Source organism: Alternaria triticimaculans, assembly GCF_023758025.1.
Source record: "Alternaria triticimaculans strain BMP 0046 chromosome Unknown scaffold_9, whole genome shotgun sequence".
Lineage (NCBI taxonomy): Eukaryota > Fungi > Ascomycota > Dothideomycetes > Pleosporales > Pleosporaceae > Alternaria > Alternaria triticimaculans.
Window position 1 is genome coordinate 167,670 of NW_026055966.1, and position 19,371 is coordinate 187,040.

General features: G+C 52.3%; 8 protein-coding genes across 8 annotated transcripts; 4 read left to right on the forward strand and 4 right to left on the reverse strand.

Moving 5' to 3' along the window:
* Window positions 1–863: 863 nt before the first annotated feature.
* J4E78_006489 (uncharacterized protein) lies at window positions 864–1,524 on the forward strand (the record flags this gene model as incomplete). The annotated part of the gene is made up of 2 exons (XM_049367101.1): window positions 864–1,089; window positions 1,178–1,524. 2 exons carry the CDS (start codon window positions 864–866, stop codon window positions 1,522–1,524), a joined length of 573 nt encoding a protein of 190 aa, XP_049220848.1.
* A 500-nt stretch (window positions 1,525–2,024) lies between these two features.
* Window positions 2,025–2,723, reverse strand: J4E78_006490 (uncharacterized protein; the record flags this gene model as incomplete). Its single annotated transcript, XM_049367102.1, has 2 exons — window positions 2,025–2,502; window positions 2,554–2,723. The coding sequence occupies 2 exons, from the start codon at window positions 2,721–2,723 to the stop codon at window positions 2,025–2,027; spliced, it is 648 nt and encodes a 215-aa protein (XP_049220849.1).
* A 482-nt stretch (window positions 2,724–3,205) lies between these two features.
* Window positions 3,206–3,883, reverse strand: J4E78_006491 (uncharacterized protein; the record flags this gene model as incomplete). The annotated part of the gene is made up of 2 exons (XM_049367103.1): window positions 3,206–3,686; window positions 3,735–3,883. 2 exons carry the CDS (start codon window positions 3,881–3,883, stop codon window positions 3,206–3,208), a joined length of 630 nt encoding a protein of 209 aa, XP_049220850.1.
* Window positions 3,884–5,704: 1,821 nt separating this feature from the next.
* J4E78_006492 (uncharacterized protein) lies at window positions 5,705–7,653 on the reverse strand (the record flags this gene model as incomplete). Its single annotated transcript, XM_049367104.1, has 3 exons — window positions 5,705–5,873; window positions 5,925–7,105; window positions 7,156–7,653. The coding sequence occupies 3 exons, from the start codon at window positions 7,651–7,653 to the stop codon at window positions 5,705–5,707; spliced, it is 1,848 nt and encodes a 615-aa protein (XP_049220851.1).
* Window positions 7,654–9,017: 1,364 nt separating this feature from the next.
* J4E78_006493 (uncharacterized protein) lies at window positions 9,018–10,034 on the forward strand (the record flags this gene model as incomplete). The annotated part of the gene is made up of 3 exons (XM_049367105.1): window positions 9,018–9,113; window positions 9,165–9,870; window positions 9,919–10,034. 3 exons carry the CDS (start codon window positions 9,018–9,020, stop codon window positions 10,032–10,034), a joined length of 918 nt encoding a protein of 305 aa, XP_049220852.1.
* Window positions 10,035–10,866: 832 nt separating this feature from the next.
* On the forward strand, window positions 10,867–14,586 carry PAN2 (poly(A)-specific ribonuclease; the record flags this gene model as incomplete). The annotated part of the gene is made up of 7 exons (XM_049367106.1): window positions 10,867–10,887; window positions 10,940–11,047; window positions 11,104–11,279; window positions 11,341–11,467; window positions 11,514–12,109; window positions 12,158–12,574; window positions 12,624–14,586. The coding sequence occupies 7 exons, from the start codon at window positions 10,867–10,869 to the stop codon at window positions 14,584–14,586; spliced, it is 3,408 nt and encodes a 1,135-aa protein (XP_049220853.1).
* A 248-nt stretch (window positions 14,587–14,834) lies between these two features.
* J4E78_006495 (uncharacterized protein) lies at window positions 14,835–16,205 on the reverse strand (the record flags this gene model as incomplete). Its single annotated transcript, XM_049367107.1, has 6 exons — window positions 14,835–15,218; window positions 15,294–15,409; window positions 15,464–15,641; window positions 15,698–15,857; window positions 15,917–15,973; window positions 16,024–16,205. The coding sequence occupies 6 exons, from the start codon at window positions 16,203–16,205 to the stop codon at window positions 14,835–14,837; spliced, it is 1,077 nt and encodes a 358-aa protein (XP_049220854.1).
* A 1,907-nt stretch (window positions 16,206–18,112) lies between these two features.
* Window positions 18,113–19,196, forward strand: J4E78_006496 (uncharacterized protein; the record flags this gene model as incomplete). The annotated part of the gene is made up of 2 exons (XM_049367108.1): window positions 18,113–18,228; window positions 18,287–19,196. 2 exons carry the CDS (start codon window positions 18,113–18,115, stop codon window positions 19,194–19,196), a joined length of 1,026 nt encoding a protein of 341 aa, XP_049220855.1.
* Between the last annotated feature and the right edge of the window lie 175 nt (window positions 19,197–19,371).

The following is a 19,371-nucleotide window of genomic DNA, read 5'->3' on the forward strand; positions in this document are numbered from 1 at the left end:
GGGGCCGTGGGGGTCCCACCATGATGATGCGAGCGCGTTGAAGTGCGATACTTCTGTTGGGTCGACGGTGGAGGTGGAGGTTGGTGTTGGGTTATGGTGTTTGGGGGCGGTGGTGGATATGCATCGCGAGCTTGCTGGAGGTATTCGGCATGGGGATTGTTTGGTTGCTGTTCGACATGATGAGGTTTGTGGTAGTCCTCTCCGTATTGAGCGCAATGCTCTAGCTGTGGATTGTGGTTTCATAGCGACAATCGAAGCTTGTTCGTGCCAGTGAGACGCGGTGCACGTTGATGTCACCAAAACTTTGGATCTGCGGCCTCGGCCATCATCAATTCTTAGTCATCCTTTATCGATAAAGTGATCCGACAACCCATCATGTTCATGCTTCATTTCATCTTTGATAATGTCCGACGATGGCTTGCTATTTTCTTGTCAAGTCTATCAGATTGACGATAGGTCCAAGCCTACCACTTTTTGACTTTGTTCGGCACATCCCCTGCTCATACAGCCAGGCGCACTTCATCTTCTAATCATCGATCGTCACCGTCGTCGGAGATGAACATGACGTACATGATGCAATAATTGGTAACGGCAAAACGAATTCCTGAATGACGAAAATTTGTCAAACAACGTCAGCATGTAGAGCTAAAGGTCATTCGCTGATGCACATGTGTGTCGCGCTTACCTGGCAGACTTCGCCTGGATGAGGTCTTGTCAAGTCTAACCTATCTAGGATGAAAGGCGCGTCTGTATACAGCAAGCATACTTAAAGTCGCGCCATCACAACTTCAAACTTCATACCCAATCCGCTCTTCTCACTTGCAACTTTTCTCAAGAGCACTACTCTATTCGAAGCATCCAACATGTCTCATGGAGTATGGACACCAGAAAACTTTGGCTGGATTGCCGTCCCAAGGAACCGTTCCAACATCCCATCTGCTCAAGATGTTGCTGCAATGAACAATGAGTTCTACTCAGACCCCATGGACGCCTGGCCCGTGACCGATGTGACAGACAAGGCACGCAAGTATGCACAGGAGCATCTAACCAAGGAGACCTACAATCACAGCATGAGAGTATTCTGCTACGGTACGTACTACTCAACACCAGCCTTCCCCACCATCACGGTGTCCGCGCCACATGTGAATTCTACAGAACCACTAACACCGCATGACAGGCATCTACATCATCCAACACTACTTCCCAGAATACCATTCCAGTGCCTTCTTCGAAACCTGGGCACTGACCTGCCTATTCCACGACATCGGCACGACCGATGAAAACATGTCGAACACGCACATGTCCTTCGAATTCCAAGGCGGCCTCCTCGCTTTGACCAAGTTGCAGGAGTTCGGCGCGCACAAAATCCAAGCAGAGAGCGTTGCCGAGGCCATCATCCGCCACCAGGATCCCGGTGAGACGGGCACGGTTAGTGCAATGGTGCAGATGATACAGATTGCTACTGAGTTCGGTAAGCCATACTCCTGCTGTTGTTTGTACGCTCAATTGACTGACATTACTTAGACAACATGGGACTACAACCGCATCTCATAGGCCGGGAGGTTATCGAACAGGTAACGGCACAACTGCCTCGGTTGGGCTGGTCGGGATGTTTCTCAAGCACCATTCTGAAGGAGATTAGATTGAAGCCTTGGTGCCATACTACGGCGTTGGAGAATTTTGCTGAGTCTGTGGCGGGGAACGAGCTTATGAGACCTTTTGAATGAGTGAGGGTGAACAAGAGCAACTCCTGAGTGCATAGCTCATAATTTATTGCGAATGACAGCTCAAATCTACGGCGCTGGCTGGTTCGGGTAATTGTTCTGCGAGGGTTGTTTTAGTTATCAAATAAGACGGGTAGCAAGCTCAAAAATACTATCAGCATTGATGAAGTCCCATCTCTACCCGAACACAGCTTTCCCTAGCGATATTAGAGTGCACGTCTAACAAGTCATCACACCAACAGCGCAAGAACCAGCGCTGCGTCGTTCTCACTGGACCCTACACACGTCTCTCGAGACACCTCAAGGAACAGCAGTGCTGGAAGCCGCATCAATGATGGCAGCCAACTCAGGTTGCTCGATTTCCCTTGCGTACTCTGCTGCTGTCTGACCGCGGATGTCACGATAAGATGTGTCTGCGCCATGTCTCAGCAGAACTTCCAGCTGATCTTCCTTGACCCAATGAACGGCGTGACACAATGGTGAACCCCATCTCTCTGTGGGATAGTTGATGTCTGCGCCTTGTTCAATCAGTAGTTCTAGAGTCGCCGTGCCTCTAGACCAGTCGTGATCACTGATAGCGGCAAACATCGCTAAAGGGTCCATATCAGCCCCATGAGACAACAGCATCTTAGCCGGAGAGGGATCAGAGAGCTTGACCGCCGCAATTAGCGGAGTGGAGCGCTCGGCACTGAAGCCGGGTTTTCGCTTGGCCTCTGCGTTTGGGTTCGCGTCATGTGCGAGTAGCCAACGGAGTAACGTTTCGTTCTCAACGGCTGCTCTGATTTCAGATGAGTGAAGGGGCTAGAAATTTGGCACAGCATACACTTACTCAAGTGCTGTGGGTCCATATTCCGTGGAATTGACGTCCCAACCGTTTTCGACCATCAACTGAAGCACGGCAGGATCCCCTCGATCGATAGCCGCGTAGAAAGACTCTTCCGTTATCTCAGCACCCCATTTGACGAGGCCATCAATTGTTTCCATAGATGCTTCCGACATGGCAAATATAAGGCATCTATCCAACTCCCCTTGTTCAAGAGGTGGATGTTGCGATAACTCGTTGTTTAATCTGGTCAAGTCGTCAGATCGGATGATCTCTCGCAGATGGTTAGACAATGGTGGCCACATATTTCGCGAATGGCTTCGTGATAGCACAGCTGCGTCTACAGTGATGTTGGTCGGTATGATGATGGACTGCATGAAATCAGAGGCGTGGTTGCATCTCTATGTATATCAGCAAGTGGTACCTAAGTATTGCGGCGTAGCAGCGCTTCGCGTGGCGTCGCTTCCAGGATTGCTCACAAAGGTGCGTCATGCATCCAACAACAACCGTAATCATCCCCAGATAATCCCAATAGAGTCGAACCCCGGATAGCCTTATGAAACAGTGATCTTAACTCAATAGCAGCTATTCCGATTGCCGTACACCATCGAGGTATCTTTGCACCCTACCTAGGTAGCGACTTAATGAATGTAGTCATCTAATCCTCCTGCCTAGCCTCCGCCTCCTCCAAGATCTTGACCAACTCCGGCTGCTTTTTCGCCTTCGCAAACATCGCGGGCGTATCCTCACTCAACCTAGACCCTCTCCTCGGATCAGCCCCATTCTCCAATAGATATACCAGCTTCTCCTTTGCGCCCCAATTGACAGCATGGTGGAGTGGAGTCGCCCAGAGACTCGCCACATAGTTTACATCGGCACCACGCTCTACCAAAGCGATCGTAGTAGCCATACCGTTTGCTTGACCCCTGACCCCAATAGCATGGAAAAGTGCCAGCGGATCCATCTCAGCCCCGTAAGCTAGTAGCAATTTGAGAGGCGCGTCATCATCAAACTCTGCTGCGGCAGCGAGTGGTGTGCAAGGCTGTAGACAGGACGCGCCTCGCCTCACAGATTTGGTGTTCGTATTGGCGCCGTGATCCAAAAACCAACGCAGTAAACGTTCATTGTCCAGAACGAGCCTGAAATTGATTAGCTATGGCCAGACTGATGCTGAATAGTTTACTCACTGCACAGCGGGTAGTTCGAACTCCGTAGAATCGACATCCCAGCCATAGTCGATGAGTTTCTGGAACACGGCGGTTTCCTTCCTTTCAAAAGCTTCGAGGAAGGCTAGGAATGAGAGTGTGGCTCCATGTTTGAGTAGAGTATCGATCATCCCTATGGTGCCACTGGGCATGGATAGTAGGAGGCACTCTTGTAAGATATCGTAGCTGGGTGGAGGGTGACTTTCCAGCCACGCTCCAATCCCATCGACATCGTCAGAGCTGAGGGCGTTTTGTATGGCCACAGGTGGACTGATCATTTTGTGGTCAAGAACAGTCGTCCCATGATCGCATCCAAATTAATATCTGCCAGTATTCCTTCAGCTCCAGAAATGTGAGTCATCATCAATTCAACCACGCCGTACACCTGCATACCTGTCCTGCTTCCACTAGGCTGCCACCTTGGCAAAGCCTTCTCGTGATCAGCTTCCAGCCTTACTGAATCTATGTAAGACTGCCGCGTGAACAACTTTACTCGTTCTTTCTTGAACTCAACCCAATATGCAATCATATTCTTCTTCAGACCCTCTATCCCTCGAACTCGTTTCCCTAATCCGGGCCAACGATGTTCCAGGCCTCCACGCCAAATTCTCCAAGCGCGGCCGCCCTAAGAAAGATACGCGAGCCATCACTGAAGAAGATAAAGTGTACTGTCTCCAAGTAGCCATGCCAGAGGCTTCTCTAGAGGTCATCGATACACTCATCGGGTATGGAGCGTATCTGAATTGGAAGTCTTTTAGAGATGCGCTTGAGAGGGGCGATGGTGAGACGGAGTTACTAGATTTGATGCTGAAGAGAGGGTGGACGCTGGGAGGACTATGGTATGGAACAAGTGTAGTTGAGTAGGTGTATTCCTGAAAATGTTGCAGCACGCTTTTGTTACTTGATGCCGTTGCTGAGAGCCCTTTCTCTCATTCCCTTCATCTCTTCTTTATCAATATCTGCGCTTACAAGATATGCCGGGCAAGACGACAGGCCCATTTGACTCACAGGCAGAGACATTGAACTCTTCTCAAAGAAGCTTAATGCTTGAAAACCGAAGGCTTACGCTGACAACCATACAGATCAGCCATCCGGCACGAAAACACTCTCCGCTGGCTTCTCGTCCATGGCGCAAACCCGAACATAACGTCAAATCCCAGACTGGTAGGTTCCTGCGCCGATCGCACAACCCCTTTAGCAAGAGCTGCTGGATCTGGACGAGTAAACGCCATGGAGATACTGCTCGACCACGGTGCAACGCTAGATCCCAACGCCATACATCGCGCGATCAAAGGGCAAAAGACAGAGATGTCAGCCCTGAGGTTCCTCATCGCGCGAGGCTTGGATGTAAATCGAAGTAACCTCAAGAGAAGCACGCTTCTAAACCAAGCAGTGTATCACAGGAACGTGGAAGCGGTCAAGGTCTTGTTGGAGGCAGGTGCTAATCCCAACATTGTGACATCTGGTTCCACAGCTGCGGACTATGCACGGAAAATAGGCCGGGTGGCTGCAGCAGAGGTTCTGGAGGCGGCAATGCCGAGGAGGAGTAGGAGACTTAGAGGGGTGAGACCACTTGCGTAATGCTGAGAGGGGCTGTACAGTAGAAGGAAGATGCGGGATGGACAGCTGTCATATGTAAGCAGTAGCGTCATAAAGTACTTCATTGAATACAAGGCTATAAAGGAAGCTGGGGTTGTGACCGTAGCACCATCCAACAATCGACCCTACGATTTGCACACGAACAGTGTATTCCACAGCCGTTAACCATTTTCGTCGTTTCGCCATTTCGAACGCCGATATGCCCACCCTTCCAAATATCATGATATCGTTGCAAGGTTGCTAAGTGCATGCTCAACGAGTGACTGGCCGTGCCAACATGAGAAAATAAATGGACCCAAAAGAAGCCAAACATGTACGCCTTAATCGTCATCCCATGCAGATGTGCGCCGTGTTCATCCGAGAAGTTTGTCCTTGGGTAGACGCTTGAGGGCTGCCTCAACGTCCTTGTGATCAACGACCACACCGCTCTCAGAACAGCGTGCTTTAGCGCGGAGCTCTGAGCAGAGATTGTCGATGTCGATCGTGCCATCCTTGAAGTCTGGGCGACTTGAGAGCTTGTCCCTGTGTGGTGTTAGCGTATCAGTTCTCATGCGATTACAGGGTTGTACTGACCATATCTTGTGACAGTTGAGCAGCGAGTTGACATCCTCGCCAGGGACCACCTCGTCCTCACCATCTTGTATGCGCTCAATTTCTTCAAGAGGATTCGTCTTCTGCACAGCAGGTGTGTCGCCGAAGTGGAAGGGGCTACCGTAACCAGTGTTGAGGAAAGCATCATTGAAGAAGCCACCAGTAAAGTCGCCGTCACCCACAATCGCATTCTGGGTATCGCGGTACTCTCCGAAGAGGGTCGGGTCGAATTGGCCGCCGTTTTGGTTTGCAAAGTAATCGATGCCGTTGACGGCAGGTGTGGGGGATTTGGCGGCTAAGACTGCAGGAGAAGGTTTGTCGTCAGATTGGGACATCGCACGAGGCATGGGATTACGAGGGTTGCCGCAGGCCATGTTGAGCTTTTCGCAGAAGAGAACCTCACCTTCGGAGTTTCCATGACACACATAACCGTCTTTGATCGTGTCCAACTGCTGATTGGGCGAGGTATGACTTGGCTCTGGTGATGTCCCGCAGGAGGAGTCTTGGTTGGTAGGCGATGTGGAGGAGTTGGACGGCGAGTCTGAATGGCTTGACGAGCCACTGTTGAACTGGAAGACACGCGATTGCGAACGAGTGGAGTTCTCCGTGTTACTGCGTGAGGGTTCGTTGTTCGCTTTGTTGTTGTTGTCGAATCCGAAAAAGCCGTTGAGACTGCCGGAACGTTGCGCACTTCCTGGGCCCATGGCGCCAGGGGAGTCTGTGAGCGAGCCATTGGCCCTGCTGGTAGGGCTAAGGGCGCGTCCGGTGCTGTTTTGGCGACCAGATGCATTCGACGAAACCGACGTGTTCTTGTTCTTTGCTAATGGACCGTTGTCTAGTAGCTGAGCGCCAGGAAGTCCGCCAAAACGCGGGAACTCGAAGGAGAAGTTGTTGTTGTTGCTATTGTTGTTCAGCATAGAGCTGAAGCCTCCAGCAAGAGCGGGAGTTCGAGACACTCCGGTGCTGTTAAGCGATAGTCGCTTCCGGTATTCGCGAAGTTCCGTTTGCAGCCGTTGCACTTGTGCTCGCAAGAGACCGTTCTCGTGGTTCGTGGCATCGGAAGCCTTCTCAAGTTCCTGTACCTTGGTCTCGAGGTCTTTCAGATGCTTTTCTTTGCGTTCTCGGAACGCTCGTTGGGCCGCGCGATTCTGGGCTTTCCGCTTCTATGCCTGCTGTCAGTTGGGCCAACGTGAGCATGCTCCATGAAACCTACAGTCGTGGGCTCCGAGGTCAATGGTTTGCGACCTGGCTTCTTGGCTTGCTTATCTTCGCCTTCCCTGCGCTTGCCGCCGCCCTCATCATCGTCATCATCACCGTCATCCGGACTCTTCCGCTTTTCGCTCGAATCGCCGGGGGTATCTCCAGGCAGTGAGCCGATCATGTCGCCGTCTGCGTTGTCGAAATCGAAGCCATTATCGCCGTCCAGGTAGTCGACAAAGGGGCTCTCTTCCATACTTCCGCCGTTGAAGCCGTTCGCGGGTGTTTGTTGTTGAGGCGACGTGAAGTATGCGGGATCGAGGCTGTCAAGAGGATACTGGAATTGGGAATTGTTCATAGACTGCTTGTTGTTGGAGCCGCTGTCTAGGCCGGCGGAAAAGATGTCGTTAGGGTTCTGGTTGTTCGAGGCCAGGGCCGCGAGGAGGAGATCCTGCTGCGTCGCATCCAGGTAGAAGGGCGCACCATTCTGGAAATCGTTGGTAGTTCCAGCCATTGCAACTAGTGTCGCGAGGTAGAAGGTGGTTGGCGTTGTGTATAGCTCCGAGGAGAGCTTGCGGGTTGCTTACCGCAGCTGCGCAGCGTAGCGGAAGTTCGGAGGGGCTGGCTATCGGTCAACCACGTGCGATAACCGTTTTCGCCACCCGGACACCGCAAAATGTGGAGGAGCGGGCGCGTTGGGGTTCTGAGAGGTGGTATGAATGACGCAAGATGTTTGGGGTTGATCTGGGTAGCTCGTTCAGCGGGCGGAGGCGGGCCAGTAAGCCGACGAAGGTTTCGCGGGTATGGGACGGCTTGTGCAGAGGGCAGAGCGCTCTGTGAGTGCAGCGCACTTGACGACGGCTGCAGAGGGGTATGCGAAGTCTTTTGTCAAGAAATGGGCAGTTTGAGCGAAAGGTGGTCAGATGGTGAAGGAGCAATGGTGCAAGAAGTCAATTCGCAGCCTCACAGCCTGGAAGCCAGATCCAATGCGGCACCTGGGTACCCTAGCTGGTTGGTTCGGGCGACTTTTCGGAGCAACGCCGTTAAGCCTGTCAAAAAGCGGCCGACAACAGGTGAACGGATGATCAGCGTCAGTGATAGGTTGCGGCCGAGAGTGTGACTGTTCTCGCAGAAGCACGGCGTCAGAGAAGGGCGCAGCAGACGGCAGGCTCAGCATGCGCTTCCTGGTCTGATTGATAAGCACAAAGCTTGGTGGGGTAGGGGAGAACGCCATCGAAGACCACCACACCGGACGCTGATCACCGCGTCCGGTGCCTGGTCCTGCAGCAGATTTGAGTCTCGCCAGATTCTCGAGTGCTGTCTGCTGGAAGGAGACTGGCTGGTTATAACAGAATGGGGGTTTTCGCTGCCACTACGCTCATTGGCGTCATGCGTCATGCTGAATAAGAGTTGCCAGTGCGTCTCTCGCTGTCTACTTCCGAAGACGGCGCTTTTCTGGAAAGAAGAATACTAATCATCTCGCTGCGTACTTGCGAGGTCCCTGCAACTCGGCCATAGTTGATCATGGATACTATCTGTCATAAACGTCGGTGAAGCAGCGTAGACTGGTGCCAAGCATGAAGATGCGGCAGGAACGATCAAATGCAATGGCTGCATCTGCAGACGTTAGGTGACGTGAGCAGTGAGTTTGGGTGACGGTGGTGACGGCCCCAGTGCCATTCGACCTTCACGCACGCTTGTCTCACTTATAGGGCTGAAGCGCGGAGAAAAAAAGGGTCTAGGCTGTGTGGGGCGGCGCCAAGCCCAGCGGCTGCCTGCCGGGCGTCACTGCTGGTCGCGACATCCTTACTTGTACGCGACTGTGAACATTCCAACCCACCACAACATCGCAACCACAAGTCAACCAGCGACTGCAACATGGCGGACAACACCAAGCAGATCAAGAGCGCCATCAACGCCAAGAAGCAGGCAATCGCCGTAGAAGAGCAAGGACGTGCAGAATGGGCAGGCCAGGTGAGCTGCGCACCACGGAGCTATCGCATTGACCCAACTGACATTGTATAGCTTCGGGAGATGGAGACGTTGATCGCGACGGTCGGAGAGACTGAAGAAACAGGAGCCATGCGTGCGGAAATCGTGGGTCGTGTCGCCGAGCACGACACCAAACTCGAGGTCCTGCGATCCGAACTCGCCGCTCTCGAGGCCCAGCTTCCTGAGGACGCCGCTGAACCTGCCGGTCCCAAGTTCGATATTGAGAAGCACCCAGTCCTGCGCAAGACCATGGAGAAGCAAGAGCCCGAGAAGGCCATCGTATTGAACATTGGCGACATCTGCGAGGCGCAGTGGACTGACAGGTCCTGGTACAAAGCCAAGATCCAGAGTAAACTCGGCGCCGCCTCAGCCCCCAAGTACCTTGTTCGTTTCATCGAGTACGACGACACCCTGACCGTCGATGGCTCCGCCGTACGCCCTCTGCCGAACAAGCGCAAGCGCGACGCCGAGCCTGCGTTCGCCGCAACCCCGTCTGCGCCCGTTGTCTCGAGTGCCCACGTCATCTCCGGAGCTGCTAGCATGAACCCGAGTGCGCAGGCTGCCAAGAGCGCCGGAGCTGCCCAGGACGGAGAAGAGCGGAAGGCTAGTCGCATCGCCAACAAGGGCATCCTCAAGAAGAGGCAGTCAAACTGGGCCGACTTCCAGAACAAAGGCAAGAAGAAGGGCGTTGTCAAGAAGGAGTCCATGTTCCGTACCAGTACCGAGGCTGGCAGTCGAGGTGAGTAAATCTAGCAATCTTCCAGTGTTTCATCGCTAACCCTCACAGTCGGCTTTACGGGCTCTGGCAAGGGCATGACCGAAACCCACAAGCGTCAGCGTTATGACCACAAGGCCGACGCCGACCAGGACGAGGAGTACTCTGGCGACCGCAAAGGCTTCTAGACCTCCAAGGCGAGGTCGACGAATTCTCCGTGGTACGTACAAGTGTGATCGAAAACATTTGATACTCTGAATCCCTTGCTTACGTTGCCCTCGGGCCAACTTCAGACCTAGATATACCTCAGCTACATGGAGTGATCCACTGTTGATCGAGAAGCGAAGCTTTGGCTTTGTATAAGAGGATGGAGCTGACCTGATGCAGGAGTTCGCACTCGTCCCAACTTGTCACGACTACTCGATTGAGTCCACACGAAGACCACGACATTTGCATCTTTCGGTATGACTCTTCGGTACACACTCTCGTCTGTTGAGCCAACTCACTAAGCACGACGACTCGATAGGCGTTCGATACCCACTTCATCTGACATCACTGGTCACGCATGGCTAGGACCAGTTACATTGTCAGGTAAGATACATGCACTTTTACTTTCTCCTTTCGTGCGTGCGTACAATAGCCACTACTATTGTGCGTACCATCATCTGCGGCCAGGTCTTTTACGTAGTCGGTCGGACAAATAGCGTTTGGGGACTGTTCATAGGAATCAAATATTCAAGTTCAAGATCTCTTGCCACCGTGCCATAGCCATGAACAATAAGTGTAGACTCGTGTTCTACGCGAAGGACGTTGAGTTGCCGAGCACCTTCCAAGGCGGTGGTCGCGGCTTTGTTCCCGGATGCCCCGCGGTCCCACCAGCACACATCCTCGCGTCTTCTAGCTCCGGCCTCACCCCACGCCTCGACGGTCCAACTACCGCGACGCGTCCGTCAACCACGAAGCGCAAGGCATGTCGGGACTGCTCCCTAGAGCTCCTGGACTGCAACACGCGACTTCAGCATGGAGGCGGACTGGGACGAGGTAGGTAGCCGACGGCATGCCAATCACGCCTACCGTACTGACCACTGCGCAGCTAGCCATCGCTCAATTGCCGCCCCCAGGACCACACCTACCCGCTGTACCCATATCGACGTTCGCTTTCGACACAACACAAGAACTGCTATGGACAGGAAACAACCATGTGAGTACGTTCACACGCGACCCGTGCCAGGTGCCGTGCGACTGACATCTTCGCAGGGGCGCGTCACGTCTTTCTACGGCCCTCACCTCGAACGCTACACCTCGTACCGCGGACATGCGCCTCCCGATGGCCCCGTCAAGCAATTCCTCTTCACCGAGAAGGGGATTCTCTCCATCTCTAAACAAAGCGTCCACTATTCCCACCGCCGCGGACTCACACAATGGCATCTGACGTATGTTGGTTGCGGAAGGGGAAAGAGCGCACAAGGGCAGCGGCTGACCATCAGCGTATAGGAGCGCCGAGTTCAAGGACATGACATGCATGAACTTCACCTCCAAAGGCACGCGCGAGATCCTCGTCGCAGGATGCCAGGCGCAAATGTTCAAAGTAGACGTGGAGAAGGGCATCATCACACACACGGTATATCGCATGCCTTCATTAATTACCCTGAACTAACCAATCGAAGCTCCCTAACGAAGCTCAATACACCATCATGAAGCGTGCTGGACAGTACCTTTGCGCCGCCACGAAGACCGGTAGCATCCACATCTTGGACTCAAATTCGCTTGCCGTCATCAAGGTGTTCGAAGGTCATACTGGTAGCATCAACGACATGGACGCAAAGGGCGATTTCCTTGCAACATGCGGATGGTCTCCACGACAACAATATGCATATATGCTGGACCCATTCACCAATGTCTTCTCTTTGAAGACGCTGAAACAGCTACCTCCCATCCCATTCCACACAGGTGCAGCCTATGTGCGCATGCATCCCCGTATGTCTACTACAGCTTTCATCGCCTCTCAGAACGGCCAGATGCAGGTCATCGATCTCATGAACCCCGACTCGGCCAACCTCCGGCAACTGAACTTCTACGATTCGTTCCTCACTGGCTTTGAGATGGCACCTTCTGGCGAGGCTATTGCACTAGCAGACTCCAACTCGCACATACATCTTTGGGGCTCTCCGACCAAAGTACACTTCCCAGAATACAGCAACCCAACAGAGACTGCAGATCATAATGTTCCACCGCCCCCACAGATGGATTGGAACCCTGACACGTAGGTCTTACCGATTTTCAAACTTGACGTATTGCTTACTCTGCCCAGACCCCTGAGTACTGTTGGTATGCCATATTACAAGGAACAGCTGCTTTCGAGTTGGCCTAGTCATCTAGTTTTCGAAGTCGGTGCCCCTCCGCCTAAGATTGATAGCACGATACTCGGCAACATGACGCGCGCCGAGATTGGATTCTACGCCAAAAACCCCAATACGAAGCGCAGAAACCAAGCCGAAGCAACACGGCAGGTGGATAGAGTGAGCGAATCGCTGTCTGCCCCCAAGTTTCTAAGTGAGAAAGCTCGGGCATCGCAGTCCTTCGCCGAGCCAGATGCCCGGATAACAGAGACTATGGAGACTTTGACCGACCTGCATCTCGACGATGTTACACGCAAAGATGTTCCAGCCATGTATGGAAACGTGGAGATCAAGTACAGCAAGTTCGGTGTTGATGACTTCGACTTTGCGTATGTCAATCCAACAATATCATTTGCCCACGCACTGACACGGTACCAGCTACTACAACCAGACACCCTACTCTGGTCTAGAGACTCACATTACCAACTCTTACGCCAATTCACTTCTGCAACTCTTCCGATTTACGCCGCTGCTACGAAATCTTGCTCTGCAACACACTGCTTCGCCATGCCTCTTTGAGTCTTGCCTTCTTTGCGAACTGGGGTTTCTCATCGATATGCTCGAAAAAGCGGCTGGGCTCAATTGTCAAGCATCTAACTTCTTGAAGACCTTCAGTGGTCTTTCGAATGCAGTCTCACTAAATCTGCTTGAAGAGTTTGCTCCCAACGTTGCACTTACCACTATGATCCAGAACCTCAACCGCTTTCTGTTGGACAAGATTTCCGAAGAATTCCGACAAATGCTTCCAGGGCACACTGGGCCTTCAGCCATGGATCAAGTACTGGAAACCCAAGCAAAAGCGAGCATGAGATGTGCACAGTGCAATAACGAAACCATCCGTGGAGGCAAGAACTTCGTCAATGAGCTCGTATATCCTGCGAAGCAGGTGATGAGGAACACGAGAATAGCACGCCCGACCTTCTCACAGATCTTGAAGGCCAGCGTCGAGCGGCAAGATCAAACTCGGGGTTGGTGTACAAAGTGCAACCGTTATCAGCAGATGGTACAGCGGAAGACGATACAGTCAGTACCGGGAGTGCTGATGCTTAACGCTGCCATACAAAGTCATGAATCCAAGTTGTTGTGGTCGACGCCTAATTGGCTTCCGCAAGAGATCGGGATCATAGTAGATCAAGGTCAATTCTACTGTTTCGAAGGCCAAGACCTGAAGCTACACCTGCAACGCGGAGTACATCAGATCATGGTCTATGAACTTGTTGGAGTTGTCGCGGATATCAACAGCGGCGAGCGTCAGAAGCCTCACCTGGTAGCGACCATCAACACCGCACCTTCGTCACGAGAAGAGGATTTGGAGGACAGATGGCATCTCTTCAACGACTTTCTAGTGAGGCCAATTCCCAAAGAGGAGGCTCTACGCTTTGATACAAGTTGGAAGCTTCCGTCTGTCCTGACCTTCCAGCTAAAGTCTGCCCGTAACAAGATTGACGATTCGTGGAAACAAAACCTTGACACTTCCATTCTGTACAGGTGGTGGTCGTCTAACCCAACTCCTCCCGAGGAGAAATTTAAGCTGCTTCAGCACTCATCAGAAGAGCCTCGCCCTGGCTACCCAGTCGCCATCGATGCCGAGTTCATCCGCCTTCAAGCTGAAGAGATCGAAATGAAGGCTGATGGCACGCGCCAGACCATTCGTCCTGATCGTAAGGGCCTAGCTCGTGTCTCTGTATGTCGTGGCGAGGGAGAGCAGGCAGGCCTTCCCTTCATCGATGACTACATTGCTGTAACCGAACAAGTGGTCGACTACCTCACCGAATGGTCTGGTATATCTCCGGGCGACCTCAGCCGCGAAACCTCTCCACACGCACCGGTATCCCTGAAACACGCCTACAAGAAGTTATGGCTGCTACTCAATCTAGGATGTGTCTTCGTCGGCCACTCACTTGCCAACGACTTCCGCACCATCAACATCCACGTCCCCAAGAACCAAGTCGTCGACACAAGCAACCTATGGTTCAAGCCAGACTTCAAGCGAAAACTTAACTTGAAGTTCCTGGCTTGGTGTGTACTAAAAGAGAGCATCCAAGAGGATACGCACGATTCGATCGAGGATGCGACGACGGCGCTGAAGCTGTGGAGAAAATGGCAGGAGTTTGATGATGCGGGCGTGTTGGAACAGATGTTGAATGACGTCTATGCTAAGGGCAGTCTGGTGGGATTCAAGGCGCCAGGTAGTGGAGGGAGAGCTGTTGGGAATGGAGGGCAGGGACATAGGGCTGTGAGTGGTAGCTATGGTGGAGAAGTACCGGATCCGTTGACGACACCGAAAAAGGGCGGCAGTCAGTTTGGTAGTATGGGCTTCCGCAGTCCGCTCAGGCGCTGATATATGACTTTGTGTGTAGGTAGAGACGAAATCATACTATTGGGAAATTAAATATCACTCCACCAAAGTTTCCACGTTCTGCCGTTCATCTCTTGGTCTTGTAATCGCTTTTACTGCACGATGGAATGTTGATCCGGAGCAGGGCAATGAATTGATTTACTTCTATATTTTCAGCGGACCACAGTCCATGCTTTGGATCATGGGGCAGAGTCAACACCAACTAATATCCACTCTCCGTATTACACCGATCATGCACCTCGCCAATACGCTGGATCATTCCTGTCTTCCCCATTCTGTCTCTCCTTCTCCTCTTCTTCAATAACTCTGACATCAATGGTCTTCCTTATGCCCTCCTCACCCAGAATGCTTTCTTCGCTCGTGTTCCTCGCATGAGTTTTGCTCGCTCTCTTTCCTGTTGATAGCACCGAGAACAACTCCATCTGATCGCGAGAAGCTTTCCGTCGTCGATTGTAAGCAGGCCTTCCACTGCCAACTGTGGGATAGTCGCTGGCGGGTCGAACGTAGGGGGACGAAGAGGATGAAGAGAAGACCTTGTTGAAGAGGGGTCGGTAGGCAGGCGCGGAGGCGGAGATCATGGCTACGTTCACTTCGATCTGGGAGAGGAGGAGGATCTGAGGGGGTGTGTCAGTTGACAGTGACTAGAAAATTTCTACTAGAGAAAGACGTATGATAACGAGGAGACTTACGAAGATGTCATCGTATGGAATATCTTTGGATACGGCGAAGACGTAGAGTGCGTAGAGGCGCATGATAGAAGCTATCACTGCGATGCCTCCTACCATGAAAATGCCCATAAGCGCGACTGTGCTATCTTGTTAGAGTCGCATCTCTGTAGGTTGATATGAGGTATACGTACAGCGCTTTCGTGGGTGCATGTTGAGTTGCTTGAAGACTTTGAACGGCATTATCAAGATGACTATGTCGGTGATGATGTTTACGGATGCCATAGCGAAGTACGTCCTTGGCATATCATTGCAGCCTTCTGGGAACTTGGCCGACCAGGCTCGGGAGGGCTTGGTGCCACATTCGAAAGCCTGTTCTTCGCAGTCAGTGGAACTGAAGGTAAAGAGTAACTTCGTCGTAAGCGCACGTTGATGAAAGTAACAGTGATGGTCTGTATGATGATAAAGCCTGCAGCATAGTATATCCAGCGTCGAAAGCTATGGTGCGTGAAGATCCGGTGGTACAGTGCTAAGATGCTGGCTTTCACGCAGAATAGCGCCCATGGGTAGACCAATTGGTATGCATACCTAGTTGTGTGTGGAATCAGCAAGGCCATTCAGACTGTAGTAGAGTGAGCTTGACTCACCAGTGTTTGAGAGTGGGTATCAAGAAGTGGTCGAAGTTGAGATCTTTAGATTGCCGTCTGAACGTGTTAGCTAGCAATCTTCTTCGTGATAGTGGACTAAGACTTACCCGGTACCATAGCTGACTTGAAAACCGTTCATGATGCCCAAGCCAATGGCTACTATCAGGGCGACGAGCATGAAGTAGTCGTCCAACCCCACACAACGTACGAGTATAGCTCGGCAGTACAATCTGAGCGAAACTGCGATCAAAGAGAAGAAGAGCAATACGCCGGTCGTGATGAGCATCATTGGCTGACGCGAGCCATTATCGCTGGTGATGTAAACACCGTCGCCTGCCATGGTATTGGTCTACATGCACGTGTATGCCGGAGTTGTACTGGGAGAAAGCATTGCCGGTGCGTGGGTATAAGACATAGTGATCAACCACGCCGCACACAGCATTGTTCATTGAGCATCTTCCCAGTAGGATGGCACGGCGGATGGTCAGATCAGATCGAAGACGAACGGAAGCCTACAAATCGCTGTAGCCAATCGCGCGCGGTCAACATGTGGCTTGCATTGATGTGTTTGTAACCGAGCGAGGCAGCACGTGGAAATTGTCATTTCGTGGATCTCCGATTACCACTTGAAGGGTTCGACCAAGCGCCACTGGAGATGAAAGTTCTTGTGCAAGGGGGATTGGTGAAATGCCTGTCTTGCGAATCCTCCGGATGTACATGTTCTTGGCGCTGCCCAGGTGGCGTAGGTACTGACCTGGACGCCCCAATCAATGCCGTGGTCAGGCATACCAAATGCCAAACGTAGTTCAGAGTGCAATGAATCGTGCTGCTACGCGTGTAGACAAAGTCCAGTGGTGTTAATGTTGCGCGCTGTTTACAATCATCAAAGTAGGATGGGACCTCGGGGAAGAAGAGAAGATCTGCCAAGCCGGCTCGAACGCCTTGGCACGCTTTTCGGCTGCGCGAACCGAATCAATCTCTCCAAAACTCGATCCTTCTCCTTCCCCGTCTATAGCGCAACAACAGATACCAGGCCAGGTCTGCCAAGAAAAAACGGGTGTACTATCTAAAGACGCAAATGCGGCGCAGGTCATATCGGTACCTGTTCGTGCAGTACACTACTAGCACTCGTCCCGTCTGCTGCCGTGTCTCCCGGATTTCCCATCAATCATTGCTCCGGCCATCAACTTCCCGAAGCGTTGCTGTCCAGGCTATAGCCGCATGTGAGATAAGTGGCCACTCAGAGGACGCGCGACTACGGGAGCGGACCATGCCCGAGTGTTGTTATCAGTTAAACTGATAGTTGGACATCGCTCTTTTACACCCGCTGTATAGCGCCTACTGACACAACAACATGTACTATGCCTTTCAATTAACTTCTACGGCAGCCGCAGACATGGGAGTTCTGTTCTGTCGCGTCTTTAACAGCGGCACACTCGGAGAAAATTGCCGGGAAAAACATCAACCCTGGAGTAGGCAAGAGCTCCGATGCTGCATATCATCCTGCAGGATGCTTTCGCTCTCAATCCTTACGCCCACCGGCTGCATGCGCCCAAGTTGCTCCCGTCCCTGCAAACATCAAGCACTGGGAGATGGTTATGCCTATGCCTGAAGCCAAACACACACTCGGCAACGAACAACACAGTGACATGAACACATCAGTTCAGGTCCCGCCTCTTGCAACACTTACCTAATCAGAATAAAACCACGTCTTCTGCTGGGTGCAAAACTGCAAACATGGGGCTTCGGACTACTTCCTCTCACCTTCGACAAGTCGACTTGATTCAGCCTCCCCGTGCTTAGCGAGTCATGTACGCGGTCGCTTCCTGAGTATCGGTATTTAATTTGCATTTTCTGGACTCAACATTTGCTATGCCACATAGGCGCATATAGACCCTGAATCACCATGCATGCGTAGAGCATCCTAGACCCGGAACTCTCACCAGAACCCAACAGTTCGTACCCAAGTACAGGTCCGAATTCGCTGCCCTTGTGGCCGCCTTGCAGCGTCGTACGTTAGTGCCTCGTTCTTCTCGGGGCAGACCGAGGCTTAGATGCACGTTGAGCGCCGCTGGTGGACTGATAGAGGGCTACATAAAAGCTTGAGACCCATCGTTATTTGGGTGAGTAGGTCGCTACAATTCACCTTGCCTTCAGTCATCGATCTCGAACGCCACGGCATATACATTAGTCGTCATGGTCAAACTACAGCTCCTTGTTTCATCGCTCTGCTTGGCGTCACTGTCAACTGCAGCAGCGCTTCCTCCAACCAATTCTGCCGTGTGCAAGAACCCTATCAAGCGACAGGAATGGTAAGACGGACCCACATTGGCACACGGTAGAATCTCGCTAATCATGGTGACATCACAGGAGACAGCTGTCTATCCCACAGAGACGGAACTATATCGACGCTGTTCTATGTTTGACAACAAAGAAAGCCGTGTCAGGGATCCCTGGCGCCCTAAATCGATTCGACGATCATCAGGCCGTCCACGTCAATCAAGCCGACCACATCCATTTCGTAGGACACTTCATCCTATGGCATCGTTACTTCGTCGCAACATACGAGAAGGCTCTCCGTGAAGAATGTGGTTATGCTGGCGCTCATCCCTACTGGAACTACTCCTTGGACGCAGAGCCTCACAACCCTACTTCTACCCGCGTTTACGACTCCGAGATATTCTCTCCCGATACCGGTTTCGGCGGCAATGGCAACAAGGTTGAGCCCCTCCCTGGACAAAACGAGTTCGGCATGGAGGGCGGTACGGGTGGTGGTTGCGTTCAAACCGGTCCTTTTGTCGCCTCCAAGTTCACCGTCAACTACCCCGGCCCAGCAGACTGTCTCCGACGCGACTTCATACCCGCTCTCATGAACACCTGGGCAGACCCCAAACTCGTAACAAAGCAACTCGAAGCACCGGATTACACCACCTTTGACCGCTTGATGCAAGGTGACACAACGTCTGGCGCTCCCAACATCCACGGAAGTGGCCATTTCGGTGTCGGTGGTGCGTTGGGCCAGGCTGGCAACGCTGCAAACTCGCCTGCTGAACCCCTTTTCTACTTGCACCACGCCAATCTAGATCGCATCTTCTGGGAGTGGCAGCAACTGGATTTGAAGACTCGTCTCAACCAGGTTGGTGGACCGATCATTCCGTTCGACTACAGCGGTCAGAACGTTACGCTAGACTACACGATCAATATTGGAAAGCTGGCGGGTGACAGGAAACTGAAAGAGCTTCTGGATACCACAGCAGGGCCGTTTTGCTACACTTATTAAGAGTGTTGGGAATGGACGTTCTCGTCTTAGCTTGCATGAGTAATGATATACATAATAATAATACTGCCAACAATCCGACCACCTCCTGTGTGAGCCGTCTATCATCTATTTACCGCATGGCGTCGGCTCTAGGAACCGTCTCGCCCCCCGGCTTGAATCTTCCTCTCCCCGTTCC